Raw genomic sequence first — 12,977 nt, 5'->3', positions numbered from 1 at the left:
TTGAGGAGTTGCCATAGCAGCTAAACTCTCCATCGCTGACCTCCTCCTGTTTTCTTTCTTGAGGCAGTTGAGCCTCTTTAAAATCCTCCAAGAGCTCACTTGGACAATGTTTCAAACACTGAGCAATGTTTTTAATCAAAAACTACAAATCTGATCTAGTACTAGAAGTAATTCTTTTTTATCGAGGTGTTCCAAAACGACCACAGTTGCTCTGCTTGATGTGAGGAGGGGGGGGGGACACACATTTGAGTCGTGTCAGGTGCTATCGGCAAGCGAGATACGGATGCAGCTAGCGGCGAGCGGGACTTCCGAACAAACGCAGCGACGCTCAGCAATCCATTTGTGATGTATTGAATAAAAAAAAAATGTCGGGCCACAGTGGCGGCTTTGGGAAAACCATTTCCTTGAGCATCTGTTCTGTGTGTATCTTTTCATCAAACTAGTGACTGGTGGGCTAAATAAATAACAGACTCCGACAAGCTTTTTATGGTCCTGCTACTGCTTTGATAGTGCTCAACTACTAAAAGAACTTTGCTTGCCTGAGACTTGCTCAATCAATGCCAGCTAGAAAGTGGAAGCCATTTTTTTTTTTATTCAAACAGTCCATTGTGTAATGGAATTACACTAAAAATGTAATCCAGGCTTTTGTTTTCAATATGTAAACTTGTTACCTTCCTAGTTAGAAGGTTAAGGCAAAGCAGCCTGAGGACGACACCTAAGCTAAAATCTGGGAAGGCGACCCGTGTAACGCTTTAGCTAGCACGTATTAGCGTTCGTAATCAGATCAAAATAAGAGCGAGGAAAAGTACGGAAGCTTAACTTGGATGGCCTTTAATCGTCTGCGAGACGTAACCTTGTTCTCTGATTACCCCGGCTACCTGACCAATAAAGTGAATTGCGGTCAAGACGCGACGTCTAATTAGCTTCATTACCAGCTTTAGGAAGGGGATTAGCAGATATGAATCATAAACGGCTAACGAGTCGCTAGAGAAGCGGCTTTTTTCCTATCAAACGGGGTTTCCGCAAGCGGCAAGCCGCGCGACCTGTTGTTATCTGCTAGGAGATGGAAAAAAAAAAGCTAATTAAAAGACAAATGACGTAAAGTCTCTTCCGAGCCCGCCAGTACAACTCCTCCAGTGCTCTTGGTTTCTCTTGGACCTCTATTTAACTAATTTAGAACCAATGTCCACTGAAAACGTCACTTTATACGGTAATTTTAAAGTCTATTAGCATGGTCGTTTCCGGCTTTGTTGCGCTCGTCATAGCTAATCAGGCTAAAAAGCGGCCATGTTGGACTTTACGATCAAAAGTGATATGACGATTTTCTTCCCTGCCTACATGGCAGCCATGTTGGCAGGGAAGAAAATCCCATGAAAGGAAAGGCAGCACGGTTAGCTTAATTAGCATCTCCATTGACACTGGAAAAAAAAGCAAGTCGTATTGACCTATTTTTATTTATCGGCTGTTGCTTTTACTGGAGCGAGTAGCATACACGTCTCTCGACGACGCTATTTTGGTACGTTACAAAGATGTTTGTTTGTTTGTACAATACAATACAACTTGACCGAATATTGTCCCTCAGACGTAGAAGTAAGCGAGTTTCCCCTCTCACATGACCTCCAACCGCACTGACAAATGATTAGGCGGCTGAAAGCGTCTCATTATGAGTATTTACGAGAGAGTTCGCCAGCCGGAGTAATGACAGCTTTAGTTCCAAAGTGCTACTCTCTCTTTTCCTCTCGCTTTTTCGAGCCCCCCTCAACACACGCACACATCCTCATCTCTCGCACAGTTTCCGACATGCAGACACACAACAGAAAGTGTGTTGACAGATGGGAACAATAAGAATGTTTTTCTTACTTTGAACCACTATTTTCTGCTCGCTAGTTCCGTGCGTGTGCGTGTTTGTGTGTTTTTGTCGAGCACGCTATAGACTGTATGTTTATCTTTGCAGGAGCGTACTCCATATAGGAGGCCCTTAAGAATGACATAAGAGATGCTTGACTGTCTTTTTTTATAGCAGTAAGGCTTCTAATGTGTGTGTGTGTGTGTGTGTCTTCAGACAGTTTTTCCCATAGGAAATTATGGAAATCTGTTCTATGACAAAACTGACTTCCCGCTGTCAAGTTTACAGGCCATGTGAAAATGGCCATGTGTAAAAATAATTAAATAAAAATAATGATTTGTTTGCTAATGACAGGCAGAACCATTTAATGCTCTTACATTGCAAAAGGTACAAAATTAGTACTATTAAAAAAATGTTTTGTTAAGTTTTTTCCGTTCATTAAGGTATCGGGTTGTCATTGACGCTGCCGATACCGGTCACCGATACTTAAATGGATTACTGGACCGCCAATATTTATATATTTTTTTCCCCCCGTTACGAAGGAGGATCTTTGTGAGCGTGGTTGGTTGAAATCAAGTTTTGGTCACAAATAAATACCTTTCACCATGTTCATATATATTTGTATTTATTTTATATATCTGTACACACAATCCGACAATCCAGGAGAGTAAAGCGATATCTTATTAGATTAGATCTTCTTGCCTCAGGGGCCAGAAGGCGATGAGTTATTTGACCAAACGCGCAAACCAATAAGAGGCCATCGATTAGAAAGGATGAGCACCTTATTGGAGACACAGGTGGCTGCGTAGAGATTAAAAACAAAAGTGAAACAAAGAAATCACAAGTTTGAACTTTCTTTCTTTATGATCCTTTCAAATCAGCTGTGAGCCATTCAATGTCGCCAATGCCGCGCTTTTCAACTTCTACGGCCAATTCGTCATTCCCGACGGCATTTCCCCGCCATGTTGTCGCCGTTTACGGCTCTTTGTAGAAACATGCGGTTCATGTTACTGTGATGTAAATGCTGATGTCGACTGTATCGCTCAAAAAAAATAAATAAAACAAAATCGTTGGCAAGGCTGGCTCATTACGGTCCACATTTAACATTGGCGGGGAGGCGGCGTGATGTTTGCGTTGTAAATACGACACGAGCGGCAGCTATAATATGAATTGGCTGCAACTGGATACTGGTGACTGGGGGGCAAATGGATCTAATGGTACTCTTAATGCCGGCCTTGAATAATGAGGCCTTTGTCTAATAAAACTGGAAAGCCTCCAAATACCTATAGGGACCCGGGCCGGTTAGAGCAATAACAGTCTATCAAAAGAGAAAGCAAAGTCATTACTTAGAGGCTAATAAATACAAGCTCCATGCTGGAGGGGGGGGGGGACGGAAAAGGAGGAAGACGGACAGGGACGAAAAGAAAGAGAGAAAAAGTAGTGACATGATTCATCCCTTTTTCCTTGAAGCAGGAAAGGGGGAATATCATTCAGTTCATTATTTCAAGTTTTTTTTACACTTCTCAATACTGTAGCATATCCATTAAGCTAATCCTTATTTATATTTGAAGGATTTAAAGCAGGGGTCACCAAACTACGGCCCGCGGGCCGGATACGGCCCGCGGGACCGTTTAATCTGGCCCGCCAACCCTGAACAAATTGTATTATTAAATTTTTTTTTTTGGTCATTTTGCCTGCAATGACTGCGTTTCCCCAGTAGATGGGGAAGCGCTCGCCTGCGCATTTACTACCGGAAGCCGTGTCAGAAAGCTCGGTGCACACTCACAAGTGCGTGTACGGACATGGCGCACTCGCGCTCTATTTGTATCAGTCCCGAATTTAGAGCGTGGGCTGTGACGACAGCATTCTTGTAATTTGCGCGCTGAGCTTTCAGATGCAGTTTTGCGCTAAAGCCACCCACAAACCTTCCCCTGGAATCCTTCCGTTAAAATGTCGCCCAAGTAAAGCAGTGCCGAGCGTTTAAAAGAGTTGCCAATTTGGCTCGACGTACGCGACGTGACGTTCAGCCACATGAACGTCAACATCTACCCGTCACAGATCGAGGTAAACGGACCAACACCTCGGATCTCGCCTAAGAATTGCCACAACAAATTTTACTCCAGACTATGACGCACTATCAAACTTTAACAAAAAAGACAGCAGTGTCTACAAGCCTACTGGAACCTACAAAAGGATTATAAGGAAGGAACACAAGAACTTTAAGAGACTGCTCATATGTGTCAGAGAGGTTCTGCTCTGACAACTGAGCTGAACTTTTATCTGTTAAGATTGTGCATGGCACAACAGAAAGTTAATGTTCCATGTTTTTTTTTCTATGAAGAACCCAGAGAGAGTTATTTAGTTATTTATTTCCTGTTTTTTCTGTGAAGAACTCAGAGAGGGTTTAGTTATTATTTATTTCATTAATAGTGTTATTATTTGTTTCCTGACTTTTTTTCTGTAAAGAACCTGGAAAGGGTTATTAAATAACCGTTATTTGGTTATGTGTGGCTTTCTGGAAAACAATAATTTTTTTAAGCTCCCCTACGATCGGCACACTTTTTCTGTTACAAACTGCCACCGGCCCGCCATCAGAGAAGGGAAAGGTTATGTGGCCCTCACAGGAAAAAGTTTGGGGACCCCTGATTTAAAGCATTGTTTTATTGATTACCATGTAAAATGAGGTCTGAGATTTTACATATAAAGTGCCATGAAAAATTATTTGCCCCCTTCTAAAATGATGATTATTATTGTTTAATGTTTAAGATCAGCAAACAAATGTAAACAGAAAAAAAATAACCTACTGTAAATAAACATAAAATGTTTCAAATAAAAAGAGATTTCTATTGAAAGACGACCTGAATTCATTTAAGAATGAATATAGAATAAAAAAAGGCATTTTCAATTGGTCATCTTTGTCAATGGGAAACAAATTTGCCGCTTTTTGTGTGTCTTTGCCATTTCGGCACACAATTCCCCGTGGAGGATATCTTCAAGATTTGAGTATAACCGTGCTGAGCGAATCTCCACACAGCGTGCTAAACGTGAATGAAGGCAGCCTTGGAATAGTTTGAAAAGATTTAAGCGCACAAATAAAGAGGGATGGACCTTGATCACCATCCAGGCGACAAGCACGACGAGAAAAAAAGTTAACTTGTTTTTCTTCGTGTTTTAAGATTGAACTATTTGACGCGTAGCCTCGTAATTGCTTTGCGAAATGAAGTGGAGCTATGCAAGGCCCGCCAAACAAAGAGCACAATCAAAGCCAGCCACCGACGGTGGCCAAGGGCACGGCGGCGGCGGCGGCGCTCGTACAACACTGTCCCTTATTCAACGTGGAGAGGAGAATTTTTCAAATGAGGGTCAAGCTTCAAATTGTTTGGGAACATTTGGAAGTGCTGATTGAAAAGGAAGAAAGGTGCACTTTGGTTTTTGCATCAACAGAAAATAAATGATCATCAGTGACACTCACCCTTTGTTTGGGCAGTAAAGAAAAAAAAAATACATTTGAAGATCTTCACGAACTTCAGAAAATGCTCCTCAGTTGAAAATTGGTACAAATGACAAATTGTATTTTAAAATTTAACTCGTGTTATTCTCAGGATCGCACATGCGATACTTTTTTTCGGTGCAGATTTTAGTCATCCTGGCGTTGACAAAGGTCCACAGGAAAGAGAAAACAAAAAAAAAACAGACGGAGCCAGTAAGTAGTGTTCCAGCATGGTGATACGCTGCTCGGCAAGGAACTGTCAGATGCTCAAAGCGTTGTCATGGTGAGCCAGCCACTAATTGTGCCGCCATAATTCTCACCTCTCAACAAAGCAAACGCCAGAAAAACTCTCAATTTGTGGTTTGGAGTTGGAAAAATATTGTTAGTGTGGCCAGTCCTGGAACTTTTCAGACGAGTAATCACCACAGTGAGACCCACGCGCCTCATTCAATATACTTTACAAGACGACCACGTTATCGTTCACAGCCAAATGAAGGCCTTAAGCATTTTTACAGCAACGATGGGATGGGAGAAAGAGAGACGCTAGCGACGGAAGTAGGAGGAGGTGATGGGAGTGTCCGTATGTCCCCAAGGGGTTTCCGAATCCCTTGCTGACCATTATAAAAAAAAAAAAAACGACACAAACCGCTTTCAGGTTTCTGTCAACGGTTGGCTTTCCCGCCCGTTAAAGTCAAGAGGAGAGATGGGCGGCCATTTTGATCCCGCGGTCCCTCCTAACGGGCCGTTTCGTCCTTCCTATTGAGTTGCCGGGGTAGAAGGAGGCCAGAGGAATCTAATAAGTGTGACAGTGGGGCTTTTTTGGCATTGTTCCTGAAGCTGTGCAGACTGTCTGCTAGCTCTAATGAAAGGTTAAATGAATAGGACAAAGTGACAGGAGGTACAATAAAGGAACATGGAAGAGGACAGAATGTGTGTGTGTGGTGGTTTTTGCGTGACGGCTCTATGAAGAAGTCCGTTGAAGAATGGTTCAATCTTTATCTGGGCTTATCTCCGATTGTTCAGCTTTGGCTCTTTAATGCAAATCTTTTTTTAATTGAAATCGATTCAAATTAGAAGGTATCTTTCTTACTCCTCGTTTCCGATCCACAATTTTGGCAGTGTTGCTAGTTAACGGTTTACTAATAAACACGTTGCCCTGCGAAACGTTCCGTATAATTTTCCGCTCAAACCTTACAAGGAGGCTTAATGCGTAAAGCAGATGTGTGTGCATGCCACGCCGCGTACGTTGACACAGATGGTCAGAAAGAATTCCACCGCGGGGACCTTTGATAAACGTTAAGGTCATCAAGCAGCAGAGCGACGAAAGGGGCAGAGGGCGGAGTTCGCGTCAGACGCATGTTCCGTCTTGTGCCTGCGCCTGCCTTGGCGGAATGCAGAGTCACATGAAAGAGGCCCTATTCCTCCCCGCCTGCCGCTTTGGGAGACTTGTCTCTTGTGTCCTCCTCAAAAGCGCCACTGTCCCCCCTCCAGCCGGCACGCTACCTGTCAGCAGAATTCCCCCCGCAGCTCTAAAAACATCAGCGACGCCACAACCCCCACCCCCCCCCTGCCCTCAGCAACGAAAGCCGCTCTTTTCAAACTGGTCACTGTCGCGTAACTCCGAAACTAATGTATATAATGCTGTGTTGAAACATAATGTGATCAATAGGGGTGTAAAAAAAATGGTTTAAATCAGTTTTGAAATAAAAGATGTGTGCAGAGATGCAGCACATATATATATATATATTATATATTATATATATATATATTTATTTAAATATATTTATATATATATCTACTATATATTTATATGTATATATATTATTTCTTTATATTTGTAGAAATAGACTAACGTCTATTTATTTTAATATATTTATTTTAATATATTTATATATATATAATATATATATTTATATATACTATATATTTATATATATATTTATATATATATATATATATATTATTTCTTTATATTTGTAGAAATAGACTAACGTCTATACAAGCTATTGAGGACACAACACAAATAATAATAATAACTCAGGAGGAATCAAATTCCCAACTAAAGTCAGGGTACAAAAAAAAAAGGCTTTGCCAAGGCTGAATGTTAAAAAAAACATGATTGCTTCATTGAAGATCCGATGATTGTCAGTGTAAACCTTGTGAAGCTCTAAAGAAGGCCGACCAACATGTTTCTGTTTAGTATTTAAAGATGGGAACATGTTAGAGTATACAAGCATTACATGAGTTTCCATTACATTATCACAAACAAAGCTGGTGAGATTCCTTCATCATTAAGTATGTCCGCACAATGTAAGGGATTTTTCTGGGGGGGCTTCTGAAACTGAAATATTCATGAGGCATGATTAAGAGAAATATTAACTTTTTTAATTGTAAAGTTTTTTTTTGCATATTTCAAAAAGCTCTCTTAGGACTATTAGTTGTAGTAGTTGTCTTTTATTTCGGCTGAGGGCCGCTACAAGACAGACTGTGGGCCACAAATGGCCCCCTGGCCATATATTGGACACCACTGATCTAAATTGCACATAGGTGAATGGTTGTCCATCATGTACTTCAAATGGCTGGCCAGTTTCCTTCTCTCAGCAAAAATCCAACACAGAAATTGTCCGAAAAAGTGAACGTGTTGGCGAGAAAGTTTGTTTGTCCAAGCCTACTCGTCACCGGGGGGGGGTGTACACTTTCTCCATCCTTTGCTGTGTATATAAACAGGTTCTAAATGAGAATATTCTAGAGTGAGCCACTTTGCAGGAAAAGTAACTTTTGTCTCCTCCACACCCCCCATTCCAAAGTCAACATGCTACGTCTCGGTCCTCAGGAATTTTTCATGAGCCACCACTTATCTTGTCATATCACATTTCTCACGCCAGCTTTTCGCCAGAGAACAGAAAAGACACCTCGAGGGCAAATGATTCTCTTTTAATCAAATCAACCCCGCGTGGCCCGAGGTGATCTTTTTTTCCTGAGCGCTTTCGTTTCGCAGGCACGCTGATGAGTAAACATGGAAAGAACCTGCGGAGAAAGTCAAAAAAGAAACAAAAGAAAGTTGTTGGAGTTTCCAGCGAGTGGCTTTTATGGCTGTAGGGAACCATAAAAAGTCAACGACACCACGTAAGCGCCAATGTCCCAACTGAACCGTTTCGCTCCCGTTTGTGAGAAAACGCCTTTTCCGAGAGTCACTTTGACTTACGGTCTGCTCGGCAACGTATGGATTGCCATTCAAACGCAATTTCAGCTGGACTGTTGCCACGCCGACACAGGGAAATCTTTTTTTTCCCCGCACTAACTCATTAGATATGGATAAACCCAATTAAAGCAGCAGTTGTTTTTTTTCTACACCCCCCCATAGTTCTAAAGTGTAATTAATGTTTCAAAGACAAAAATTAAATATTCAGAAAATTGTTTTTTCTTTTTTAAATGTACGCAGGGGGCAGGTTTGACCAGGCGTTGGTAATTTTGTAGACATGCACAAGCCGTCGTTTTAAAACACCGTTGTGCGCCGTTGTGGGTGTGAACACGGAAATCTCTGGCAAATAATGAAAGCCATTTTGGAATCTATTCTCAAGCCCAATTGATAAAAAAAAAAAATAAATTAGCGATCCCGAAGTACAGCTAAAAATGTCAAGAATCGCAAATGTATCTTTGAAGCTCGCCTTGCTAATAATTCACTAAATGCACATTAATGAAGCGCGCCGATTTTTCTTTCTCTTGGTCCTTCCTTTCTCGGGAAATTGTATTTGGATTAAAAATGAAGGAGAAGGAAAAAAAAGGAGCGTGTGTAAGTACAAGTTTCAGGTTCCAGTTTAAACACATCTTGATTGTAATCTGATTAAAGACAGCCAACAGAAAGAGGCAAAGGCTATCTATCTTTTAGCGGATTTCAAGTCCCGCAGATAAAAATCTATGTGATAAGGCAAGAGTAAAAACATGCTAAATGCTGCTGTCATAACAGCCGTTAAGCCCGTTGATCAGCGGCCATTGTTTATTTAAGGTAGCGAAGAGTTTTAAAATGTATTCGCAGGAAATTAAAGTCTAAGTGAGGAGGGAGGATTCAATTTCTTACGCCGTGCCGCCGAGACAGCGAGAAGTCTAATTATATCTATTAGGTGTTTATTGTTTCGGATTATTAACGTCTCGCCCCTTGCTTTCTTAAAATTAGGAACCCGGGCCGCGCAATTTGTTTTCTGTCCTCCGCCTCGGCTGCAGTCTCGGTGTCTTGTTTCCAACATTTTTTTCCATCTCGAGCCTCCACAGGTGTGTGACCCTCGCCCCACTCCGCTCCCTTTTCACAATATTACCTTTTCTGTCATGGCCAAGACGCACGGCGGGCCACCTGAGACATTACTGGGGCCAAAAGGGTGCAGCGGCGACCCTCCCCTGGATGGAGAAATACGCCGCAAGAATGTTGCTTTGAAATCACTGTCTGGATAAAGTTCCTCTAAAATAAATGTCTTCTCTTTTTTTCTTTCCTCTTCCTTCCCCGCGTGTCTCACATACTTCGTATTCATCCGTGCATTGCTGAGGTTTTAACTTTGCAGCAGGAACATGGAAGTGATTATCCTTCCCAATTCTAAAACGATGCTAATGGTAATGAGTTGTAAAAAATAATAATTTGTTAAAAAGCATTGAATAGCGTGGGGGGGGGGGGCTTTTTGGGGAATCAATGTTCATACAGCCATTGGACACTTGAATGGTCTTGCCCATGTACCTTGAGATGTGCTAAGCTAACGCATGCGATCGGTTAAAGCGATGCTAATCGGAATTACTTCTCGACCACGCGGTAAAAGCAACTGTTTTAAGTCGTAAAAGTCCGATTATGTTTCGTAGCCCAACTAGAGAAGCTTTGTAATCGTAAAGGTGAGTTGGGTCGTACCATGTTGGCCTGGGGCGTAGGGGTGTTTGGCTTAGCTTGCTGTGTTTTATATCATAGTTGATTTAAATCATGATATATATTTCAGAAAGGGAGGGGGGGGGTCATCTATCATGGAGTCATTGGGTCTACGTTTTAATCGTACACATCATGAATTTGAGTATTGGCGTCCATGTTTTTAAGCCCCTGCTTGGTCTGACTTCTATTTTCCGTTGATGTGGTCATCCAAAACATTCGTTTTAATAAGTCTCCCAGCATTATTTTTATTTCTCACGCCATTCTATTTCAAACAAAGGGAAATGTGATGTGGCACTCGGCGGCGGAGGCGGAATGGAGAGGATGGAGTGTTCTGGTCTCGGCCGGTAATCAGAGGAAGCCAGCAGGAGGTAGAGGGTAGGGTTGATGGGGTCGGAGCAGAGCACCTCTAAGCAGCCTTTCTCTTCATTAGCAGCCTCTCTAAGGGGCAGCGGCGGACAGGGTCTTCACCGGCCCACCTGTCCAGGAGATTATTGAACCGACTAACCGGCGGCTCTGCACACACACTTCTCTCCCCTCTCATGATTCCCCAAGTACCACAAGAATCACGACTGGGCTGACAACCTCTGCGTTTTTTTTTGGCCTTCCAATTCTCATCGCCACGTGATTAGCTGAAGAGGAGCATCTATTTTTATTTGCTGTGCATGCTAACGGCATCGCCGTATCTTCATAAAAATTTGGTCAAAGCGCAAAATGGAGGCGGGGCGTTAACTCACACCAAATTCGGACCAGAATCAAATTATTAGACAAGATGGAGAAAGCGAGCGGTCGCGGCCTCGTCCTGATGGCCAATCGCATTGCTCTGATGTCATCTCTTCCAGCCAATGACGGCATATTTTGGGACGCTTCTTAAAACTTCACACACCTTTGTCATTTATCTCCACTTAGCAAAGAGAGCCCCAGGGCAACTCTTGTGATCTTAATCCTTTGCTCTCGTTCAATGCCAATACCTGTACAAGTGAAGGAGCTTTGTTCTGTGGTCAAGAAAAAGTGAAACACACACACACATGCACATGCATGCCTTCTGCATTTCCAGTGAAGAGAGCAGCACCAAGGTAAAAGAAAGGAAATGACACCCCTGGAATGTAAATTGGCATTCTTCACCAAAAACGCAGACCTCCAGAACATCTCTGACCCACACACACACAAAAGCCAGGCCAAAAATATCAAACACACACACACACACATTGATGAATGTGTCAAGGTACTTTGGCGGCGCTTTCAAGCGAGGGTCATCCATCTTGCACTGTTTCGTTATTTCTGCTCTCTCCTTCCTTTTCACCGAAATGTGGACATGGCATATGTGTGTGTTACCTTTTGTGTGAACTCGATGCGCGCTCCTTTTATAATCCTGATGAGGTTGTAAAATATTGTCTTCACCTTTTATGTGCCTTTTCGATCAAATGAATAAATATTTAAGAGCGGCTGCTTCGGGAAGCCCCCCAAAACCAACAAAATGTGTCATTTGCAGGATAGATGAGGACACAGATGAGGGCTGAAGGAATTTTAGGCCTTATCATAATCCAGAAAATGCAACAAAATGAATGTGCATGGCTTATTGGTGACATTTTGAAGTCGATTGGCCAGTGTGGAAGTGTTTTAGAACATCCATAAATCACTTTGCCGGTGGCTTTAAGTGGATTACGTGACACTTACTGTGTCAATGTCAGTTTTGATCTTTTACATGTTAAAATATAGTTACAGTTTAATACGGATTAATTTAGGGGTTGTATTTTTGGTAGTATTTTTATTGACAAACCTCACTGATAAATGATTATGTGAAGAAAAAAAGAAAAGTGGCAGAAAAAAAAGGACAAACGCACGCATCTGCTGTGATGCGTTCACGTGCCATCGGATAAACCAAGTAAAACCCAGTGTCATCTCCTGATTCTGTAACAAGGATAAGCTTAATGGGGAAAACAAAAAATCGTAATTACCATGGCTGCATGTCGCATCTGACAGAACTGTCGAACTCCTTTGGCGCCTTGGCAAACTTTGCGTCCTCCCGCACACGAAAAGTCTGCTTTCGCCCTCAAGCGGGGAACTTTCTCCTCGTCGCTGCTGCTCGCCGCGTGCCGTGAATCGGCGCTCGATTAGAAAACTTGAACTTGATAGTCGTAGGTGATTCTTTAGGGGGGGGGGCTTCGGAACCGGCTTGCGAGTTGGGGGTCTGCAGCCAACTACGCGTCACGCAGGATAGTCGAACGCGCAATCACGACGTCGCCTTCTTTTTCTTCGTCCTTTTTTCCCTTTCCTTTTCTGACTTTGCCTTCAAATGAGACAAGCCGACAAGCTGAAAGTGTCTGTCCTACCTTGAGGAAAAGCTAGGAGAGAAAAGAAATACGCCTCCCCGGCCCCCACGCATGCACAGACACACGCACGCACGCACTCCCCTGGATGGTTGTCCGTCTGCGCAGCCCTGCAGCGAAGGTGTCTGCAAGCTTCTTTGCGCTCCCCGTGTGACTTGGCTTGCTTATTTGATGACTTGATTTGTGGCATGCACGGACGAAGTATGGCGTCTTTATGCAGAAACATAAAAAAAAAAAAGACACTTTTTAGAAACAGCTCTCAACTGCAATAATGGACGTCGTTAAATGAATATCCCGGTAAATAATACCCCGATCATTTTTCTCAGCGTTGATCACACAAGAAGTTTGCTTCACATTGTGGAATTATATCAAACTTTTGCAAATATTTCGCCCCCCCCCCCCCCTTATCAC

The 12,977-nt window shown here is 42.6% G+C and overlaps 1 protein-coding gene across 2 annotated transcripts in view; it reads right to left on the bottom strand.

The window, feature by feature from the left end:
• The window catches only part of bnc2 (basonuclin zinc finger protein 2), a 106,715-nt gene extending 94,001 nt beyond the window's left edge, over positions 1-12,714 (bottom strand). The window contains exon 1 of one of the 2 annotated variants that reach the window (XM_061274617.1): positions 12,195-12,714. In XM_061274617.1, coding sequence (XP_061130601.1) covers positions 12,195-12,212 — 18 coding nt within the window. In that variant the 5' untranslated portion in view covers positions 12,213-12,714. The remainder of the gene's footprint in view (positions 1-12,194) is intronic. The other variant, XM_061274618.1, reaches the window with a different exon arrangement.
• Positions 12,715-12,977: the final 263 nt, after the last annotated feature.

This window comes from Syngnathus typhle, linkage group LG3 (assembly GCF_033458585.1).
Source record: "Syngnathus typhle isolate RoL2023-S1 ecotype Sweden linkage group LG3, RoL_Styp_1.0, whole genome shotgun sequence".
Lineage (NCBI taxonomy): Eukaryota > Metazoa > Chordata > Actinopteri > Syngnathiformes > Syngnathidae > Syngnathus > Syngnathus typhle.
The sequence above is the reverse complement of the archived record's forward strand: the minus strand, read 5'-3'. Positions and strand labels throughout refer to the sequence as shown.